We start from the raw sequence: 22,098 nt of genomic DNA, 5'->3' as shown, positions 1-22,098 counted from the left end.
ACCCCAGACAGCCCCCAGGGCAGAGCCCGGCTGGAGGTCGCAGCCACCCTGAGCAGCTCAGAGACTCCCGAGTCCCCAGCAAACCTCGGTGAAGGGTCACTGCCCACCCTGGGACAGGCACAGCCCTGACCCCAGATGGGCTCAGGTCCTGCCACACGAGGGGATGGCACCTGGAGTGCTTCCCAGGCAGCTGTGTCTGCTCCTGCTCCCCTCCCAGCCCTCTGCCCCAGGGAAAAACAAAGACTGTGGCTATTTTCCTGCTTTGGAGGTTGTACCACAGCTACTGCTATGATGGAAAATGGGCAGAAGTAGCCACACTTTAACACCCTCACATCCACTTGCCTCTTCTCATGCTCAGGGAGCAGGAGACCAAAAATGCTGCTCTGGAGTCCCATCAAAGGGAGCTGTAGAGTTTGAAGGTGATCATGAAACTCATCTTTCACCAATTTCTGCCCTCTTACTTTGCTCAAAAAGCCACTCTAATAACCAGTTAGCAAAAACTTTGCATCACCAAGGCAATAAGGAAGGGGTTAATTTTTACCCACTTCCTCCAGGATCTTGCAGTGGCCAAGGCTGGATCCATCCCTGACATGCACACCGAGTCCTGCACCTTCCGCAGGGCTGATCTGAAAGCACCAGCACCAGGAGTCACTTCTCCCTTTGCTATCCAAGCTTTACCTTTTCTTTTCCCTTCAAAGCCTTAAATTCCACTGGTTCTGATCTCACTGAGTACCCAGATAGCAGGGAGTCCAAAAGCAGAAACAAATTCTCAGCCTTGGCCAGGGCTGCTGGCAGTGCTGGGAGGTTCCTGGGTGAGCAGCAAAGGTCACGTCCCCCTTCTCTTGTCCCCACACCACAGACCCCAGCACTGGACACAGCTCACCAGGAGCACTGGCAGCGACACGAGCCCACCTTCCAGCTCTCCTTTTGCTCCCTGTTTGCAGCTGCCTTCAAAAGGAACAGGGGAACTCCAGGAGCTGCTCCCTCACAGCTCCCTCGAGCACCGCCTTGCACAAGACGCTTTATTTGCTGTGCACGTCGCTGTGGCTCTGACCCTTGGAGACACCCAGCCCTGCCACGTGGGCTGCCCTGGGACACAGCCAGGGGGAGAAGGCAGGGAGGAAAGAAAGGGAATAAAAGCATCACATCCCAACAGAGACAGCTCTTCTCCAGATCCCTCCCCTAGCTGGGCTGAGACATCCAGCACCAGGTCACAGTCCTGCTGCCAAGGGAATAAACCTTACCTGTCCACGGGAATAGCAGAATCAGACTCCATGGCTGGTAAAAAAAAACATATCCAGAACACACAGAGTTTATTAAAATACGCATTTTGTGGTCAGTGTTTCCAGATTTACAGCAGAATTTATGCCTTACATAAAAGTCATGTCGTATTTCTCCACAACCTGACAATAAATAGCCTGTATAGTTTGACCACCTATCCTCCAAACATCTTCAAGCCACACTTTGAAGGTGAGCCTTCACAAAGGATCAGTCCTTCTCACCCTAAAATACAGCTTAAAAAAAACCCCCAAACTCAAGCTTCCTCCAAAACATGTTTGCATCTCTCAAAGAAGAGAAACCAGACCAAAAACTTACCTTATTTCCTGGCATGATTCACACAGAAGTAGCCCCCTTATATAATACACCTGTTGTGTAAGGTCCTGTGGTGACCCTGACCACATCCCTGAACCACCAGTGCTCCTGTCCCTTCCCCACCCCCTGCCACAGCACGGCACAAGCCAAGCCCACCACACCATCCTGCCTCTCCTCTGCAATAAATCCCAGCACTCTCCTCAGCTCAGCAATCAGCCACAGGTTCAGACCTGCAATTACCTGTGGGACAGTTATTTATTAGTCAGTGTCCAGCTGCCAGATTTACAGTCACAGATGCCTGATGCAGTTTCAAGCAGAAAACAGCCAAGCATCCACGTCTGTAAATAAGCTATTGGGACATCTGGATGACCTGTAGATCCAGCTATAATTACTTATAGGTGGCACAGACAGGTCCTGTTAAGCCTTGCTAAAAGCTGTCCCCAGAGCCTGCAGGCACAACTCCAGCAGATGCGCTGGATGAGCGACCAGAATTGTCTCAAAGTCACCTCAGATCCAAGTGTTACTGAACTCCACAGAAGGAAAGAAACAGCAAAGCTGTTGAACTGGGCTTGTTCATGGCTAAGGAGCATGTGGGTCAGGAATTTCCTTCACCTGTGTTCTTGTAACACTGCTGAAGTTACAGCTTGGCAGCAGACCCAGGAGAGGAAACCCAGCACTGGAAACCCAAAAAATACCTACTGCTGCTCATGGGTGATTTTCCATGACCTGTCTGGTGCTGTCACTGTTTGGTAGGAGGTCTTATAATCCACAGGGTCACCATGGGGATTTTCCCATGTAAATCTCTTTGGGAAAGAGCCAAGCTCCTGGATGAGCCCAGATGTCAGCAACACTCTCACAGTCACCCTGGATCTGAGCATCTGCAGACCCACTGCTGAACTGCCTCCAGCAAGATGGGAGCTGACAGGGGTGGTGCCACAGCAGCAGCTGCAGGGATGGGAGCTCCTGGCTCCTCCAGCTCCATCTCCCTCACCCACCTCTGGTTCTACAGAGGGATGGCACCTTCACTGTCATCGGGGCCTGAAGGACACGGATCCTCAAGGGCCCACAGTGCAAAAAGCAGGTCAAGTTAAGAACAAACACGTAGTTTTACTGCTGGCAAGTACACGAGAAAGGATCCCCTCCCTGCCCTCACCCACCCTGCCAGGGCGAGCAGGGAGCTCAGGCATGGTCAGTCATCTTCTCAGCCAGAGCCACGTGTTGATGAGGCAGGCAGAGATCATCACAGAGTAGACCAGGGCCTCCTTCTGCTGCCAGGCGTGGCACTGCTCCTCCAGCACACGGAGCCTCCCCGAGATCCTGGCCAGCTGCAAGGGAAGCAGTGGGGCCAGGGTCAGCCCTGCAGCAAAGCACAGGACACCGGCTGGGTGTCCCAGAGGCACGAGACAGCACAGGATGGAGGGATGGGAGCTGCTGGCTTCTTCAGGCCCTCCTTTGCTAAAGAGAGAGCTATCTTTGTGGGGGAGAATGGGCAGCAGTGCCTCAGGTCTGCAGCAGATGCTTCAGGAGAAGGTCCTTCCCATCAGAGGAGCACCTGAGCCCCTCTACCTGCCCACAGACAGAGGGGTCTGTCTGTCTCCTGCAGCCCTACAGCCCTGGGGGTAGGAGCTCAATGGGTCAACACACGTGTAAGTCCTCTCCTGCTTCTCCATTAGGTAGGACCAGCATGACAGCACCAGCCCATCGGGACTGAGAAACAGACCCCTGGAGCCTCCTCACCCACCCACCCTCCCATGGCTTTCCCAGGAAACATCTGCAGCCCTTCCCCACCCCCAGTCTCACCTGCTTTCTCATGGCTGCCACCTCAGTCACCCCGGCCTCCTCCAAGGCGCTCTCCGCGGCTGAACCAGGCTCCTGGGAGCTGGGAAAGGGAAGCAGAGATGCAGGTGGATCAGCACTGCTGGAGGGGTGCAGCTGTCCCCCCACAGGCACTGCCACGGGGAGCCAGCCGTGCAGGCAGAGCGGGTGTGCCCGGGCTGGGCTGTCGGGATGCAGCACCAGGAGAAAGCAAACAGCACCTGCACAGCATCTGCTCAGCTCTCCTTAACCCCCACCATGCATGTTCAGACCCCTCCACCACGCACCCAAAGGGATCACAACAAAACACACGGTACATGCCATGACAGGTGACAGGGAGAACACATGCCTGTATTGCTTTACAAGTCCAACAGAGAGAAAACTTATCTACCAAGCATCCATTCTCTACAGTCCCAGGAATTCACTGAGGGTTGGATCTCAGAGCCATCTTTAGAGCCAGACAGGTAAATATGCATGACAGGGCCAAGATGGAGGGATGATCTCATTTACAGCAGCAGGTGAGGACCCACGGGTGGAGGGAACTACCACTTCTTGCTCTTATAGCAAACGTCACCTGCAACTTGAAACATAAACAAGCAACCCAAACATTCACCACTTTCTTCCACCCCTGGAAACACAGGGGCTGCCTCTGGGATGAGCTGCTGTGCTGGGATTCCCTGGGGACACAGCCTCCCTGCAGGGCCTACAGCACCGAGCCACAAACTAAAGTAAATCCAACAGTGAGAAAAATCAGAATTGCCATGTTGGGTCTGCTGTCCCTGTCACCACAGGCTAGCCCAAAATCAGCTGTTCCATAACCAAAACTCCCCTGTGCACCAGCAACACACAGGCACTCACTGATCCCACAGGGCTTAACAAGCATCTAACCCTGCTCCTTGGAGACCCTGGGGAGGAGAGGGTGTTTATTCCCACCTGAAATGTGGATCTCACTGAAGACAAGGTGGAAGAGAACGTGGAGATTCAGTGAATCTCTGACTGAAAATACATTTGTGAGATAACACCTCCATATAATGCAGCTGCAGTGTAAAATGCCAGTCACAACAGAAAGCAAATACAATTTCCCCCAGCACAGAACCATGGAAAAAGGACACGTCCTGCAGCTTTTGACTCAAAACCCCACTTGATACAGGTGAACAACCTTTAGAATAGAAACAAGAAATTACCTTTTGATGACTCATACCCTTCAAGAGGTCACTGGCAGGCAAATATTCCAGTCTCTGTTTGAGACCAGACTTTTCCTTACTAAAATTTGAGGACAAGCAAGTCAGCAGGGCCTTTTTTTATTTATTTTTACTGTTGCACAGAGGCACAAAGTTGACATATGGGAGAGGTATTGCCTGCACCTGAAGGGATGCAAAGAAGAGGTGTTGGAAGGTGGCTGGTTTCAAAGGGAGACCGAGACCTGGGAGTCACCCCACTGCACTTCAGCAGTTCTCAGGCTACCACGGCCTAAATGTCCTCCCCTGCTGATGGGAGGAGGCTTTATGTAGCCACTAACCAGATCTGTTGGCGTGCCCAGACTTCATTAAGAAATTAAAGAGAGTTTGGAGACAGTCTCAGCCTAGGGTGCTTAAAAGCAGGGACATCACTCTGTGTCACTGGCAAGCAGAGAGGCCAGCTGGGGAGGCAAGGCAGGATGTGCCACTTGCTGATGGATGCAATGATGGATGCTCACTCTCCTCCCCTTCTGCCTGGAGGCTTTACTCAAGGAGAATTAGAAGTACTTAGATGTTTCCTCAGGTGCTCAGCAGTCTTAGAGCAGTGGGGACACCTTAAGGCTGCAAGGATGTCTTCAAACATGTTAAATTTACTGCACTGGCACGGATAAGGGTGGTGGAGATCGTTACTCCAGCACCTCTGGAGGGACTGATGTCATTGCACACCTGCTCCAGTGAGCACAGAGGCACACACCTTAATTAGGTTTTCCACGAACTCATCCCACAGCCAGTGCCCCTGGCCAGGGGCACTGGCTGTGGGATGAGTTCGTGGAAAACCTAATTAAGAATGACCAAGATACAGCCAAGGGTGCTGGGACCCTGCAGGAGAGGATCTCTCAGGGACAGGGCCTGGCTCAGGCTGGTCTGGATTTGGATTCCCTTCACACATTTCTCTCCATCAGGCTATCAAGGCATCCCCAAAAATGTGTGAGCAGTGAAGAGAAACTCCCAGCAATGTCACAGGTGGGGTCAGATCACTCAGGGCGCCCAGGGCACTGGTGTTAAGCTCAGCAGGAGACACGAGCCTGGCTGGGTTAGTGGGGTGCACCCAGAGCTGGCAGACAGGACAGGCAAGAAGCAGAGCCCAAAGGCAGCCATGCAGGACCACCGTGCCTGGCTCACATCTCAGCACGAGCAAAGGCCAGGCCTTGCAGAAGGACAGGGAGCTACCTCAGGACACGCCAAAGTCACCTGGATGGGCCTTGCAGGAAGTCCTGGACACGGTGGAAGAGCACCTGGCCCAGGAGGTACATGGTCTGGACGATGTTGTGCATGGAGTAGATCCTGCCTGCCCCTGCCAGGAGGGGCAGAGGGGCACTGCGAGCGGGCAGGGGGCCCGAGTCCAGCCTGGGGTGCACACAGAATCACTGCTGTTACTCCCTGGCCTCGTGCAACTGGGCACAGCCTGGCATCAGGCACTGCCCTTCATCCCTTCAGCAGCTCCAGGCACCTCTGGGCAGTGCCATTGTCACCCAGACCCCGATGTCACCAGGTGGGAGAACCCTCTCCTGCAGCCCCCAGATTCCTCCAAAGCCAGCCACGGCTGTGGGACATGCTGCTCTCACAGGGGTTGCAGAAGGCAGCTCTCATGCCACCCAGGACAACCCTGGGCTTCTAGGGGGAAAGGTGGATCTGCTCTGGGATTAGCTTAAAGACAATTTCTCCACTGGAGAGACTCCAGAGCCCAAGACCATAAGAGAGGATCACTATCACTGTGTTACTACCCACAAGCAAGTTTGCTCCTGGCCCACCCTGTCTGCAGGGCACTGCAAATTTCATCAATCCCTGCAGAAAACTGGTTAAGCCCTGGTGCCCCATTTCCAGTGGTCTCCTGCCCCAGCCCTCTGCCATGCTGGTGCTGGAGGAAGAGAGCACGTTGCAAGGCACCCAGAGGAAGATGGGCAGAGCCAGAGGGACCAGGACAAGGCAGAGCGGGCAGCAAGGTCCTCTTGGCCCCGTGGTCAGGACCAACAGCACTGTCAGCCTGCTGTGAGAGGGGACATGCTGTCCCATGTGCATCTCAGCAGAGAGCTCATCACCCTGGGGACCAACATTGCCTGGCACAAACCTCTCTGACAGCAGGGGCCATGTTCCCCTCAAGCAAGAGTAGGATTTGCCTTGCTCTGATCCGGATCTTCCCAATCCCCTCAGGGCACCAGAGAGCTCCAAAGCAGCACAAGGGGCAGGAGATGATGATCCCCACCCACCCTGGATGGCTCTGGGCTCACACTCACCACTCATGCTGCTGTCCCGGGCTGTGCAAGGCCAGCTGGGCACAGTCACTTGAGATCCTGTCCCGCCGGAACCTGCTGCTGTGGTGGCCCTGTTGGGATCAAACACAACCACATCAGCACAGAGACCTGCCCAGGGCAGTCCCCAGTGCCCTGCCTGGCTGCTCAGGGAGGGTACTCAGTGGTGGGAGCACTACATGAGCCCCAGCCTGGTGAAGTGGTGCTGGTGCAGGTGAGCAGACATGCTGGGAGCAGAGGGAGGCTCACCAGCAAGGAGCCTGCTGATCTGGACTCCAACCAGATCAAAAGTCCTGCACATAACGCATCCAGGAACAGCTCCTGAATTTCAGGGAGGCGAAAGCCCTTGAGAAGGCAGAGCAACAGCTCCAGAAGCCAAACCAAGCTTTTGCCTGCCCCTGCCAGGGACCTCTCTTTGAATTAGTTTCCCCCAAGGGTAAAATCTGCTTTCAGCTCTGACCCCAGAACCCTTTACACTGCAGTGATAAACCAGCTCTGCCTTGTACTTCACGGAGGAGAAGAAGAGGTTGAAAAGGGACTTCAAGAGTAGCAGAAGAAGGTTGTGGGGGAACTGCACCTAGCTCAGCCTACCTCCTGCCCACAAAATGCAGAAGGAGATCTGGCTGAACCAACATCCCAGCACACGGGTGTGTACTGGTTACGGGACAGAGAGGGATCCCACCATCCCTACACCCTCACTCCTGGGAGGAGGCAGCGCTCTGGAAGATGAATTCTGGCTTGGGGTGACAACAGAGCTCTGGAAAAACCCAGAGCTGGGATTGCCCCCGTTCCCCCCCAGAGGCAGCCCCGGGCCCTGCCAGTACAGTACCGCTCGTCTGCGTCTCTGGGCGCTCGACCTGCCGGGTGTGTGCAGGAAGGGGAGCTCCCCCAGGGGGGTGGGCGGCGCTGAGGGGTCCGGGGACATGTGCACCACAACAGAGGGGACCTTCCTTTGCTGGTTCAGAGGGTCTGGCCTCAAACTGGCATCTGATATTTCTACGGAAAGGAGAGAGAGAAGAATTAAGCCAACCTGAATGGCCCCAGGAGAGAAGAGAGATGCACCCATGCAGGAGAGACAAGCCTGTGTCGAGTATCAAACACAGAAAAACCTTGTCCTGCAGCTGTGAGCAGCAGCACAGCCCAGGCAGGCACACCCACTGCTTCAGGACAGCAAGGGCTCTGTGCTGGTTTTCAAAGACAGGGTCAAATGTCCTGCACCCCAAAGCAGGGAGCCCAACTGAGGCCAAGAGGGAACTCTAAGAGACGTGGAGGGAGATGCCTCCACATTTTGCCCCTCACCTTTTGGAACTAAGACCCCTCCTGCCTTCTGTTGGTTATCTTTGCCCACCTTTTCCCAAGCACCTCTCCACCACCCTGTCCTGCCTTCCAGAAGAGAGCTGACTGCATTTTGTGCTCCTCTCCCCTTGCAAAGCAAATGACTGGGGTATTTATAAAGGGATCCTACCCCCTAGGATGTTGTAGTGCCCCACCAACCTTCAGCCACCCCAAAACCAGACAGCCCAAGGACTTCACCTGCAAGAGAAATCCTATCAGGGATGTGCATCCGAAAGGAAGGAGGAACATCCTCTCTCACTCGCTCCTTTTCCACAGAGCTGCAGCTCTCTGCCACCTTCAGCCTGTTGGGGACCTGCATCCTTTGGTTGATGGCTTCTGTGAAGTGCAGGTCACAGCGGACTCGGTTCAGGTCCAGTCCCCACTGTGGCCACATCTTTGCTGATCTCTGACGCCTCCAGCACCCTGGGGTTTCACACAGAGGGAAAGAAAGCTGAGCAGAAGTGGCAACAGGGGCAGCTCTTCCAAACTGGCACCTGCACAGGGACAACACGTGTGCTGTAAGACAGTAAAAATACAGGCAGAAACAACCCAGAAGACAGGCACTGTGGGAGCTGTCTGGGAGAATGGGGTGTCCCAGGAAGCCCAACGGGTGAAAACAAGGCTGCAGGGCCACTGCAGGTGTCCTGGGAGCCAGCTATGAACTTAGCACTTACTGCTCTCAACTGACAGCAAGGAGAGTGCTCAGCACATGTGAGAGAAAAGTAGCTCAGTACACCCCGAAAAACAGTGAAAAAACAACATTCCATCCAGAACTAAAGACTTTTGGAGGGCTGGGATCACATTTTCATGTTTCACATACCTTTGAGGAAAAATGAAGTTTTCTAAAAGCAAAACACACTTTTTGGTGATGAGCTCCCAGATTACCTCAGGAAAAACTGAGCACTAAACTCTCTGCACACACTTTCACTGTGGCATTCCCAGGGCCACACCCCATTCCCCCCACTTTGCTTGTAGGTCAAAATCTCTATCCTGTGCCTGCTCCAGCCCAGCCCAAATAGCTCCAGGAAGGAGAGGTTTCCCTCTCCAAAGCCAAACGAGGTGCAGCTGGATGAGAGCGAGGTACAGGAGGGTGGCAGAACCAGCTCCACACCTGCAATAACCAGCACTTCCAGTGATCACCTGCCTTGTGCTGCTCTCTCCTCCTGTGTCATTAAAAACCTTTTAATTACAGACAGACATTTGCCCAGCATCAGTGGCGATGGTGCCCTGCTTCCAGCCATGCTGGCACACCATCCCTGTCCCTGCACGGGGTCTGCTCCAGAGGCACTGCTGGAAACACGGTGTGGGGGGGCCCAGCAGCCCCTGACTGCCCCACACCTTCCCCAGCACCAACACTGCCATGGGTGACACACACAGTCCCTGCTTCTCCCCAAAACCTTAAAGATTAGGTGGATTTTTGCAGGAACCCCCCCACTTGAGAACAGGACAGCAGTTCCTGGGCTGGTCCCAAAGGGGTGTCAGTCCCATAAGGGAAAACTTCATCAGACACCCAGCCCATGGTCCACACCTTCTGTGGGCTTCTCCTTCACGTTTTTGGTGAACACCCTGTGTTGCTCTCTCAGCCTGCTCTCTGGGAAACCAGCATATATTAATAACAGTAAATCTGGAGACGGCAGATGGGTTCATTTTCTAATCACCTGTGAAACCACTGCAGCTCCCAAGGAGCAGAGGGATGGCAAGGGGTGAGAAGCAGGCTCTGAGAGACTAAGCTATTAAGAAAAGGAAAAAAAAAAATAGCTGTCAAAACCCATAAGAACAAAATGCTTAAGTGGCTGGATTTCCTCCTTTAACTTTCTTCAGGGCTTTTTTCTAGCTCTTGCCAAGCACACCCCCTGCTCACCGGCACAGGCTCAGCCTCTGCTTTGGCACTTCTCCTTGGATCTGCAGTGACAGGGATTTCCGGCTCACTAAGCCTGAGTAGGTTTAAGTCCTGAAAGCCAGGAAACCCTGCCCCGGGGAAGGAAACTCTACAACCTCCCTCTCTCTGTCCCTCCCCAGCCCAGGACACCCCAAACAAGGCAGGCAGGTTTACCAGCGTGGTCCAGGGCCCCCCTCCACCCCTCGGGATGGGGCGCTGGAGGGAGCAGTGGGGTTGCTCTCAGCCCTGCCCTCCGGCTCGGGGATGCGCCTCGTCCCGGCAGAGAGGGGCTCACCGGGACGGGAAGGGCTTCGTCCCCCGGCTCGGGGTGAGCCCGCCGCTCCCCGGGATGGGCTCCGCGCACCTGGGCTCTGACCCCCACGCGGGGCGAGGGGCTGGGGACACACGGGAGGGGACACGGGACACGCGGGAGGGGTCCCGACCAGGGCGGGCGCAGGGGGGGTGGTCCCACGCCCTCCTCGGGGGGACATCCCGGCCCCGGGGGACGCTCCAGCGGCTCCCTCTGTCCGGGGCTGCCCGCAGAGCAGCACCCACCGGCTTTGCGGGGGGACAAGGGAGGCGAGGCGGGGCGGAGGGAACTTACTTTTTTTCGCAGACCAACGCAACTTGTGGGACCTGTAAACAGCCGCGCCCGCTGCCGGGACGGGGCGGTGCCGGCCGGGACAGCCCGGCCCCCCCGGGTAACCAGACTAACCCCCCAGGATTGAACCCTCCCCTCCGCGCTTAAAGCCGCAGCCGATAATTAACGAGCTGCGGCTCATCCCGGTGTCGCCTCCCCCGCGGGCAGCAATCCCTCCCCGCACCCTCCGTGTGCCCCGCTGTCCCCAGCACAGCTCAGCCGTGCGCTGGAGGGGTGACATCGCTCTTGCCGGGGGCAGAAGCAAACCCAGGACCTTCACCACGTCCCCGTCCTCGCTCACACGAGACCCCCGCGACGTTTGCGGGCAAACCCGTGCCCAGCCCGCAGCCCCTGCAGCCCCCGCAGCCCCCGCAGCCCCCGCAGCCCCTGCAGCCCCCGGCCCGGAGCCCGGGCTGTGCCGAGCTGTGTCGGAGCTAATCTCTGCCTCTCCGCGCCGATAAAATGATCCGTTTGGGATTAAAGGCAGTTTTAAACACTTCTGAATGGGGACAGGGTCCAAGACCTGACCGTAAAATCTGGGTTTGAAAGGACTTAAAATAAATCCCCCGCTGCCCTAGTCTTGCTATTTAAAGGGGATTATCTAAGGGGTTTAGGAGCACACAGAGGAACAGCAGGGCAACCTGTGCACCTCAGTCCCCCTCAAAGACCTTAGGAAAACCCTCTGGAAAACCTGCCCGCTGGTCGGATACCCTCCAGCTCTCCCTCAGAGGTGCACACACGCCCAGGGAAGTCCAGGGCTCTGGCTGGATGTATGGGATTCATTCCCAGCCCCACAGCAGCACACATTCCTTCTCCAGAGACCCTCCCATCCTCCCTGGGGACTGTCCTGTGCCGTAGTGGAGGGTACTGGTGTCATTGTCCCACAGCTGCCACCGCTGCCTTACAGAGCTGAGCCCCAGCACGCCCCGAGATGGAAATCCAGCTGTGCCCAGTGAGACATTTCCCCTGTGCTGGGGGAGAAGGAAGGGAGGGATGTTTGGAGTGATGGCATTTGCCTTCCCGAGTCACCGTTACGTGTGATGGAGCCCTGGTGTCCTGGGAAGGGCCGAGCACCTGCCAGCCCATGGGAAGTGGTGAATGGATTCCTTCTCCTGCCTTCCTTGCACGCAGAGCTTTAATCTTGAAACTGCCTTTATCCCAACCCACGAGTTTTCTCACTTTTACTGTTCTGATTCTCTCCCCCATCCCACCGAGGGGGGGGCTGTGTGGATGAGTGGGGCTGAGTTGACAGTTGGGTTTAAACCACGACACCCTCTGTGGGAAAAAGCCACCCTGTGCCGTTAAGACAGTGAGGGTTTTTTAATAAATACCTTTTTTTTTTTTTTTTTTTTTTTGCACAGAAATATACGAAGTTTTACAGAGTACAAACTGCGGGGATAATGACTGAGCATCAGAGACAGAGGATGCAGAGCACCCTGCTGCCTCCCTCCGGTCTTTTCCAGGCTCTGGTCTCCCCATAACCTCGATTTGCTAAGGTTGGGGAGGGGACAGACAAGGTGCCAGCATGTCTTGCCCCAGGAAAGCCACGCTGGGCAAGCCTCAGCTCTGGGCTGAGGGCACCTGCTGTGAGAGCATCGCTGGGACCGAGCAGGATGCAGGCCACCTATGGATGGACAATAGCCTTTTGGTGCTGGTGGAGACGCTGGTGCTGGGGTGAACACCAAGTGGTGGCAGTGCTGTGAGTTTTTGGGGGGGTTGGTGAGCACAACCTCCGTTTTAATCTATCAGACGTGACTGGGAAAGGGCAGCCCCGTTTGGACCCCAAAGGCCCAGGAAAAAGGGATACTCTGGTCCCACAGCAAAGCACCCAGCTCTGCCTTGCCCTGGCTCCACCATCACCCAGGCAGGGCTTGGCCCTGCTCCCAACTGGCATGGCCAGGTTGAGGCATGGTCTTGTGGCTGCCACTCCTGTCAGCAAGCCCCCCATCCACAGCCCTGGCCACTGAGCACTCTGCCCACCAGAGGAACCAGGAGACTGGGGCCTCATATTCCCCTTTACCTGATCTGGAGGAGAAAGAACCCCAAGGAGAGGGGTCAGGCAGGGCAGAGTGGTTTGGAGTAGGGAGAGGGGAGGTTTGGCCTGTCCACAGGTTCCCTGTGCCACAATGCCACCTCTGGGACAGACACCAGGCAGGCCACGCTCCAGGAGAGAGGAGCATCCTCACCATTTAAAGCCATGGGACCATGATTGGCTTGGGATCAGAGATGACCCTCTTGGCCAGCTCTGCCATAGCCAGACCTCCAGCTGCCCAGCACCCCAGAGGGGGAAAGCAGAGAGCATCAGGAAAAGACTCTGCTGCTCCAAAGCCACTTACCTCAGGTACAAGACCACCATGAGCCTTCCCCCCTTTCCAAAGGGATCTAGGAGAGCACCTTCCTTACTGCTCCTCCCTGATCTCCAGACAGCAAATATTGCTACAGGCACCAGAGTATGGACCAGGCTCCCCAATCCCACTTGGCAACAAATCCACACGGGGGAAGAACCATCTCCCCAAACACAGAGCGTGGACACCAACTGTGGGGATGGACAGAAGTTTGCCACACCCATCCTGCACCCCCAGCTCCCGATCAGAACAGGGCAGTGGGGACATGGGGTGAGGCTGAGCAGCAGCCCAGGGAGGCAGCGAGGCTGTTCTGATCATGGGAAATGTTATGTCTGCTCGAGGGGGAGGTGAGGGGATCAAATGCACCATGAGGAGACCCCTGCGTTGAGCCAGGAACAAGCTGCTGCTCGGCTCTGGCTGCTACAGCACTTACGTGAGCGGGGAGTGAGGGGCAGGAGATGGCTGGCTGGCTGCACAGCCACCCCCACAGCCCTGCCTCACCCCACCTGGGACAGCTGTTTTTGGTTAGGAGGGTAAGGCTATTGTGTGATGGCACCGGCTCGTACAGGTGAGGCGGGGGGGCCCGACGGACACCGGGAGGGGGTCCCAGGCACGGCGAAGGGAGGGTGGGCAGGTGGGTGTGAGTGTGTGGAGAGGCAGGGGGGAGGCAGACCCGCTATTTGCCCGCGGCAGGGGCAGTGGCCACGATCTCTTCGTACTTGGGCGGCGGGTCACTGTAGGAGACGCTGGTCTCCTCCCCACTGCTGCTCTCGGGGTGGCCCGTCACCTCCTCGTAGGAAGGCGGGGGGGTGGCGCTGGACAGTCTGGAGAGGATGGAGGCCGAGTGCTCTGGCGGGCAGAGGGTGTTGTCTTGCTGAGGGGGGGTGCCCCCAGCTCTGCCGTCTCCAGCCCCCCGGGTGCTGGCTTCCCGCTGGTACTGGGTTTCCCCCTGGCTGTGGGAGCGCTCCCGGTACACCATGACCCTGGGCAGGCTGCGTCCCGTCCGGCTGGCCAGGTAGCGGTTCTGGGCGTAGGAAGGGCGGTGGCGGGTGGCCTTTTGAAGCTGGCACCTCCAGATGATGAAGAGGGCGATGACTATCAGAAGGGCCACTCCCAGCAGGGGCACCACCACGTACATGGCGTCAGAGCGCTCCGTGCTGTGCCCAGGGTCCTTGACAGAGTAGACAGAGTTGGTGTAGCCCTTCCAAAACTCCATCTGTGGCGGGAGCAGAGAAACAACCATCACATGCTGCAGGTGGGAGAAGCACCCCCTGACCGCCACCAGCAATAATCACTGCCTTCCCCAGGCCCACAAAAGGGGCAGCTTTTCGGATGTCCCCCACCACTTTCACCTGAGGTGCTGTGGGAACCAACAAAGAAGGTCATGGGAACATCCCTCAACAGCGGGCAACAGCCCCCACACCAAGCAAGGAGAAATTTAGCTCACACCAACCCCAGCCTGGAGAGTCAGGGACAGCAGCACAGATTTCCCAGGTGCCATGGGAGTGCCAGCTCGACCTGCAGCTGTGGGCAGGGTGCCCTGGCCCAGCGAAGGCAATGGTGTGGGGAGGGAAAGCCATGCTGGAAAGTGAGGCCGCAGCATGCTGCCTGCAGACAGAGAAGGACAAAGGGAGCAGGAGAGGCTGTTCCCCCTGTGCTTTCCTTCTCTGTCTCCAGCTTGCTGAAGTGCGAGCCCTCACACATCCACTGGGGAGCAGGGCAGGACAAACTCACCGTCTTCTCCTTGTTCTCGAACACCTCCTTGACCTCCTCGTAGCTGCAGACCTCCTCGATGCACTCCCGCTCGATGGTGCCCTGGCGGATCTCCTCCAGGAAGCCATTGGCTCTGGGAAAGCGTTTCAGGACCGAGTGGGCGTTCCTGGCCCCCAAGAACACTGCAACACACAAGGCAGAGACACGCTGAGCAGAGGACAACCCCAGACCTGGCCTCTGCCCAGCCAGGCTCCCCCACCTGGCTTCCTGGTGCTATGGGCACTCCCAGCACCAAAAGCCCGGGGTTGCAGATCAGGTGGCACGGCAGAGTGCCCACTGTGGGAGAGCACACCCAGAGGGGCACAGGGCTCCTGGGGTCTGCCCAGAGATGTATGGCACCAGGAGTCCTTCCATCGGGGCTGAGGTGCTAGAGACATCTGGAAGCAGCAGCTGCAGCCACACAGGGCGACTGGAGAAGAGACAGAAGGCTCCAAAAATACTTGTTTTCAACCTCCTGCCCTTGATGAACTTCACCTTTCTGCCTCTTTGCTGCAAGGGAGATCCCACCAGGCGAGGGAGACCCTGCAGGGCTGGGGTGGAGAGCCAGGGCTCTGCCAAGGCACGACAGGGACTCACAGCACACAGCTCACTGCACGACAGCCTGCTGGGAGCTGCTGGCCCTGCTGCTGAGGGGTCATGCAGGCTCAGGTGGCTTCAAGGACTCTGTTCAGGTCCTAGAGAAACCACCGTGTCTTCTCCCAGGCCAACAGGAGCAAACATCCCCAGCACATGGGGACAGCACAGGGGGTCATGACTCAGGTACTGAGAGGGGCCTGAACAGCCTCTCCTCACATCACATTCTCATCCCTACTGTGTTTTGGGGCAGAGGCCTCACAAACCTTCCTCTGCTCCCAAAGCCTGGGGGACTCCTCAGGTGTTCCCACAGAGCATGCAGTCAGGAAGCCAGAGTGAGCAGGAAGAGCACCTTCCTGCCTGCAAGAGAGACGTCAAAGCCTCTCCCCACATATTCTGCAGGAAGGAGACCCCCATGGGGTGCAGGAGGCAGGCACCTACCAGGACCTGCAGCAGCACAGGAGGCAGACAAGCTGCCGCCAGGAAAGCAGAACCTTGACACAAAACATGATCCTTTCAGGATCCAAACATCCCATGCGCACATTTCATGAGTGGATGTTTCCACAGTGCAGCCCAACACACTCAGCTGCAGGCTGACTCCATCTCTTCCCACCAGGCCACAAAATCACGCTGCTTCCCTTGAGGGAGAGGAATCGGTTCAGCTGGCTGATCCACGGGAACATGTTTACCTCCTTCACCCTCAGGCTCAGTCTTCCATCGGATCAACAAGGTGAACCAATTCACAGAGCAGCAGCACCAAAGATGCAGGAAAAGGAGGCAGGGGACACATGGAGTGTGTTAGCTTGGTGCTAACACAGAAACACTCCTTCAGCAAGGAGCTCAGTGAAGATCAAACACAACAGTCAGTGGGAATCTACCAAATTCTTTCCCTAGGAGCCTTTTGCCAGGGAGAAAGGCAGGTTTCCTTCTGCTTTACCTTCCATGTATCCTGCTCCTAAACAATACAGCAAGGTGTTTGTGAGAGCATTTGCAAATAGCAACAGGGACAAGATCATGGTGTGAGAAGCAACTCCTGCTGTGCCACACCATCCTGGGCTTGGAGGCACTGTGCTCCTTTGGTGCTGTGTAGGTGCATTTTCCCCTCGTGATTTATTAATGCCTTGCTTCAGTGAGAGAGTTTGCAGAAGGCTGAAACCACTGAGGTGTGAATGAAGAGCAGCATGAATGATGTGAGTCACAGATCTTCCCTCAGAATCGACTTTATTATGCAAACCCTTTTTTTTTTTTTTTTTACAAGGATAACCGAAAAAAGCATTTTCAAGAGGCACAGAAGGCATCTCACAGAAGGGCAGGGATCAGCTTGCCTTGGCTTTCACAGTTGAGGAGGGTTATCCTGGCTGGAGGGAAAGCAGGCTGCCAGGCCAACCTCTTCTTGAGCCTTTCCAGAAGAAGATGAAATTTTACAAAGACAGCACCCGTTCTGCAAATGTCCCATCCTTTGCTGGAGAAGTCTGGCCTCACCTCCTTTGCCTCCCACCTTGGTCAGGCTGTGGTGTGAACTCTCCCTTCCTCAGCACTTGAGCCTGAGACTCTTTCCAGCTTCCTCAGCACATGCTGGAGCAACAAGCTTGGCTGCAGATCCCACTGTCAGGGCTCTCCATCCCTGCAGACACCGGTCACTTGACCCCTTCCCTGCTTTGCTGGGCTGAACTGGCCACTACGGTGGGAAATAAAAACAGACACACAGGCAGGCAGGAATCACGAGCTGTGTCCCAACTCTAAGCATGCTCTGACAGAGGGGTGTGTCTCTCCCCACATGCAGCTTCCTACAAATGGCAGGAGAGCAGGAACTCAGTCACTGCTCCCTCCTCTCTGTTACAGGAAAGTGCAAAGAGCTCCCACGTGCCTGGGGACCAGAGCAGGAAAACCACAGGCCTTCAGGAAACAAGACCTCTCATCTCCAGCCTGGATCCCCAACTGACGTGAGATGCAGACAGCAGAGCAGGTCCTGTCCCCAAGCCCCAGGGCTGAGCGGACTTCCCAAGGCCCAGCAGGCTCAGTACTGAACCCCCTGTGCCTCTCCAAGTCTCCCCACACCAGCTGGAGAACTGGTGCTCAGGAAAGATCAGAGTTTTAGGCAGGGGAAGCAGGACAGAGGGCTGAGTTCACCTCATCCCTGCTGGTTTTCCTGGGGTGCTGATGGCTCCTGGTGGACACCACCCCATATCTTGGCTGCCCAGCTTGGGGGATCCCTCAGGGCTGTTCCTCTGGAGAAGGACACACAGCTGTGCCTGCAGAGGGACAGATGGGGCTGCTCGCTGTTGCACAGCGTGTGATGGGGAACAGGCTCATCACCACATCCCCTCCTGCATGTCAGGGTCACCATGACAGGGACTGCTTGGCAGGGGACGCTGCCACCACAGGGGACACCTTCCACACCCAGGAAATGCTGGTGAGTCAGTCCCTGAGCTCTGGGAGGGAGAAAAGGCAGCAGTGCACGAAGGCAGGGACCCAGCTGGGCACCCTCCTCATTAGCTAGAGATTAAAGCAGCCTTTTAAAAACACTGCCTGAAGATCTCTGCTCCCTCCCCCACCCAGCACAGCACACACAATGAAAGAAGGCATACCTGTCCTCCCTGGGGTCCTCCTCCTCCTCCCCAGCGTGGACACTGCCTCCACCTTCACGGCTGGCTCCGGCGACGCTCCGAGCAAATCCCGAGATCCCAGACAGATCTCTGTCTCTCCACTCACTACAGCCGTGCTCCTTGAGCTCCCAGCACACCTCTGCACGCAGCCTCGGCACAGGCTGCTCAGGAGAGCGAGGAGGGAGGGTTGAGCCCGGCTCTGAACAGACCGCACGCCATCCTCCACCCTGCCCCCTCAGCCCGCTGTCCGGGCACTCCTCCGGGGTGCCACGGGGAGCTCCCGCTGGGGCCGAGCTCGGCAGCCGCCCGTCCACAGGAACACAGAGCCCCAGTGCCACCAGCACCCGGGCCCCCAGGGCAGCCTGTCCCCCTGGGTGGGCACTGGGGGGTGGCAGCTGTGGGCCACGGGGAGCTCTGCTGGGTGGGAGGTGTGAGCGCAGACCGGCAGCCCCCGCGGAGGGGCCGCTCGGGGAGGCCCGTCCTGCACAGCAAGCACCACACACACAAAGAAATGCTGTGGCCTCCGGGTGCTCCCAGAGGGGTCAGACCGTCAGCACCTCCTCTCGACTCCCACCTTGCAGAGGGGAGAGAGAAGCGCAAGTCAGGCCGGACCTCAGACCTCATCCAGGGCTAACAGCTCCCCATAGAGGATAACACCCCCCCAAAAAAGCACAGGCCCCCCCCTCCCAGAGAGATGGCTGCCAAACATCCCCCTTCAACTCTCCAGCACCACTGCCACCTCTCCATCTTGCCTGGGGAGCACTTACTTGCCATGCTGCCTCACTCGGCCACGGGGGGCTCCTGCCTACCTGCAGGGGAGAAAACAGGACAGTCACTGACAGATTAAATCACCCCCTAAAGCCCAAGACCTCCATCCCCCAGAATTCATGCAGAAAGCGGGGTGCTGACTGGTGGACCCAGGACAGATCCCAGCCAAGCAGTGCCCCAGCAGAGAGCCAAGGGCTCCAGCTGCCTCCCCACTCATTGCATGGCTGGGGGGGCTCAGGGACCCTCAGCTCCTGGAGTGCTGGGAGCCCAGGGAGGGGCACAGCCCTGCCCACCGGCCCTGCCCAAGCAGCCCAGTGCAAAGCAGGAAGGGAAGGACTGGACAAAGGAGAGACCACATTTCTCATCAGCAGACAAGATGGCCTGTGTGTCAGGAGCTGCTGGGAACAGCCTGGTGCTCTTCCCTTCCACAAGAGATGGATGGATACAGGTAAAGCAGTCATCCTGTTTTAGAGCAATGTCACAGCCGTGCCAGTTCTCACTTCTGCAACTCCCACCCACACTCTGCAATAAATAGGACCATACAGTTTGCTCCACTGCCATAAAGCTGACTATACAGATGGAAGAAAAGGACATGCATCTCCTAAAGGTTGTTGGGCCTCTGTAAGGGCAGCAGTAAGAGTGACAGAGCTCCCTGCACACCCAGGACAGCAGCTCTCCAGCTGGAAAAAGCACCTTTTGTGCTTAAAAGAGCAAAACTATAGTAAACAAAACCCCACAAGGGTGAAGCAAAGCCCTTCAGAAGGAGAGGATGCTCCTCTCTGCTTGCAGGAGTTTCACCTACTTGTTTTTCATGCTTTGCCTTCTCCCTGTGCTCAGTTCCCCATGGATCAGACTACCCTGGGCTAACTCTCACTTCGTGTGACATCTTGCTGTGGCAAAGCCACAACTCTGTTACGAGACAGAGGGACAGGAGTCCCCAGCTCCTGCAGTGATCTGTTGTGGATGAAGGAGCAAACACAGTTAGAAACAGCAGGAACTAAACCACATGCTGGTCTCAGGTCCAGGACTTCAGACACTCAGTTATTCCAAAAGCCCTTGGGTTTGCTCAGCTGGAGCGAGTTCAGGGGCAGCACAGAGCCCTCCATGGGTCAGCAGGGCTGGAAACACAGCTCTCCTCCCACACAAAAGTCAGGCACCCAGACACACAGAAGGGCTGGTGCCAAACACCATCACAGCAGGCAGCACCACACCTCACAACAGCCACCCTCCAGTAAATGGAGCACCTCTCTCTGCCAACATCAGCTTTCCCATGGTTTCCAGGGCTCCTACACCATAAGTGGCACGAGGGCAAGCAAGCCTGGACCTGTCTCCAGAGGGAGAAAGCAGCTTCCTCCCAACAGTTTGCAAAAGCTCAGATTGCAAACTTCAGTCTGGAGCTGAAGCAAAGAACGAGGGAAAGCAGCAGAGCACCAGGACTACACAGGAGGGGTCTGCTGCCCCCTGTGCCCCACAGCCCAGCCCTGCTTCTCTGAGCCCTTCTGGAGGATGGGAGAGGTCCCCAGATCCATGCATTCTCCCACTGACCTCGGGATCCATGGATTCCCCCCTGGATCCATGCATTCCCTGGCAGGCTGTGTCAGCTCTGAGCAGGGACCACCTGACCCGCTTTTACTGTCACCAGTTTTTGCAAAGAGACCCAAACCCCCAGGGTTTTGGATAAAAGAAGGGACAGCACAGAGAACTGGCCACAGTTCCCACACAAACATGCATTGTTATGGGCATTCCCCCCCTCTGATGGACAGGAGGACAGAGACACAGAAATGAGGATATTCAAGACCGGATCTGTCAGGATCCCCCGCTCCATAACCCACATCATTCATCAGGCAACAAATTTAACGTTGTTTCATTTAATTTACAGTCTTTCATTTTTTTCCAAGCATCTGTGCCAATGGTCCCAGTGTCAGAGCTCAGTGTGCAAACAATAAGGCAGGTCCACACAAGCCCAGAAGCAGAATCGATGCCGGTGAGAAGGGCACACACCCCAGACACTTATTTTTATTTCCACGTGCAAATTCCTTAACCACCTCCCCCGGCTCCTGCGAGCAGGAAAAGCTGGAGCACCACACACGCTGACGCCAAGGGGAGCAGCATTCCTCCCGCCCCCACACAGCCACGCAGGCTGAGAGAAGCCTGAAGCTGGAGGCTGACCCGGCAGACGCCCACCCATTCCCGGTCCCCCCCTCCGGCTTCCCATCCTCTATAAATACCCCATCGATAGGAGGTTGCCAAGGCAACCGTGAGGAGGCGCGAGGGATGCGGCCACGGGAGCGAGGATGCTGCAGTCGCACATTTGTGTCTCCCCCAGGCTCCCCCATCTCCGCCCCCGCTCCCGTCACCGGCGCCAGAGGAGGAAACCGTGCCGGGAAAACACGGTGCAACGCGTGGTGCCGACCCCCGAGAGGGGCTGGGGGTCCCCCCACTGCGGGATGGCAGCTCCTCGACAGGCTGGGGGGGCACAGGTCCAGGGCAGGGGGACCCACAGCCCCCAGAGCCGCGCGGCGCAGGGAGGATGCTGACTCCGCCGGCATCACGTAGCCGCGGTGCCAGCGGCTCAGCTGGATCCAGCACCGCGGGATTTCCGTGCCAGGATCCACCGTGAGAACAGGCAGCACCAGCTACACCAGACAGGCACCGTGGGATCCCCCACGGGAAGCCTCGCCCTCCCAAAACAGCCTCCAGATCCCACCGCGCTCCCCGCGCCCGCTGCCCCGGCAGCCCCGGCCCCTGCGTGCCCAAACCCAGCCCCAAATTATTCCCATCGCCCTCGGCTTCCAGAGCCGCCCCTGTCACCCCAAAACACGGACCCCCAGCTCACCTGTCACCCCAAAACAGGGACCCCCAGCTCACCTGTCACCCAAAAACAGGGACCCCCAGCTCACCTGTCACCCCACAGCCGGGACCCCCAGCTCACCTGTCACCCCAAAACAGGGACCCCCAGCTCACCTGTCACCCCACAACACGGGACCCCCAGGTCACCTGCCCAGGGGCTTTCCAGCCCCGGGCGAGCCCCTGCCCCACCACACCCCCGCCGCCCCACCGACACGTCTCCCCCCGGCTCCGCCGCTCTGCTCGTCCCCGAGCGCCCAGAGACCCTCGGCAGCCTCAGCCCGTTCCCTGCCGCCCCATGCCCGGTTCCCGTGCCCGGTTCCCGTGCCCGGTGCCGCCCCCCCCGCCCCGCCGGTACCTCATGGCGGCCCCGCGCGCGCCGCAGCCGCTCCCTCCCGCCGACGGGCAGGGAGGCCCCGCCCCCGACACGCCCCTCG

The 22,098-nt window shown here is 57.2% G+C and overlaps 2 protein-coding genes across 4 annotated transcripts; both read right to left on the bottom strand.

Annotated features, from left to right (window-relative positions):
- Positions 1-9: 9 nt before the first annotated feature.
- On the bottom strand, positions 10-10,775 carry FATE1 (fetal and adult testis expressed 1). Of its 3 annotated transcripts, XM_050310496.1 has the most exons (8): positions 10,714-10,773; positions 8,429-8,724; positions 7,725-7,891; positions 6,881-6,969; positions 5,838-5,993; positions 3,394-3,472; positions 2,751-2,918; positions 10-1,278 (listed from the first exon to the last, which is right to left on the bottom strand). In XM_050310496.1, exons 2-7 carry the CDS (start codon positions 8,622-8,624, stop codon positions 2,787-2,789), a joined length of 819 nt encoding a protein of 272 aa, XP_050166453.1. In that variant the 5' UTR covers positions 8,625-8,724; positions 10,714-10,773; the 3' UTR covers positions 10-1,278; positions 2,751-2,786. The 3 variants fall into 3 exon arrangements, with proteins under 3 accessions (XP_050166453.1, XP_050166452.1, XP_050166451.1); XM_050310495.1 differs by lacking the exon at positions 10-1,278 and having other exon boundaries at positions 1,285-2,918; positions 8,429-8,653; positions 10,714-10,775; XM_050310494.1 differs by lacking the exon at positions 10-1,278 and having other exon boundaries at positions 1,285-2,918.
- An 877-nt stretch (positions 10,776-11,652) lies between these two features.
- Positions 11,653-22,078, bottom strand: PRRG3 (proline rich and Gla domain 3). The gene is made up of 4 exons (XM_050310497.1): positions 22,020-22,078; positions 18,814-18,855; positions 14,829-14,989; positions 11,653-14,310 (listed from the first exon to the last, which is right to left on the bottom strand). The coding sequence occupies exons 2-4, from the start codon at positions 18,818-18,820 to the stop codon at positions 13,771-13,773; spliced, it is 708 nt and encodes a 235-aa protein (XP_050166454.1). The 5' UTR covers positions 18,821-18,855; positions 22,020-22,078; the 3' UTR covers positions 11,653-13,770.
- Between the last annotated feature and the right edge of the window lie 20 nt (positions 22,079-22,098).

This window comes from Myiozetetes cayanensis, unplaced genomic scaffold (genome assembly GCF_022539395.1).
Source record: "Myiozetetes cayanensis isolate MyiCay16 unplaced genomic scaffold, myiCay2020 scf15, whole genome shotgun sequence".
Taxonomy (NCBI): Eukaryota; Metazoa; Chordata; class Aves; order Passeriformes; family Tyrannidae; genus Myiozetetes; species Myiozetetes cayanensis.
This window is presented reverse-complemented; position numbering and strand designations above follow the sequence as displayed.

Excerpts from the sequence above, each read along its gene's own strand:
- FATE1 (XM_050310495.1), bottom strand. The coding sequence starts at position 8,624 with ATGTGGCCACAGTGGGGACTGGACCTGAACCGAGTCCGCTGTGACCTG. Across the intron at positions 5,994-6,880 it reads CCGGGACAGCAGCATGAGTG|GCTGGACTCGGGCCCCCTGC; the intron begins GTGAGTGTGAGC and ends TGTGCACCCCAG. Across the intron at positions 2,919-3,393 it reads TGGCAGCCATGAGAAAGCAG|CTGGCCAGGATCTCGGGGAG; the intron begins GTGAGACTGGGG and ends CTTCCCTTGCAG.
- PRRG3 (XM_050310497.1), bottom strand. Across the intron at positions 14,311-14,828 it reads TCGAGAACAAGGAGAAGACG|ATGGAGTTTTGGAAGGGCTA; the intron begins GTGAGTTTGTCC and ends CTCCCGCCACAG.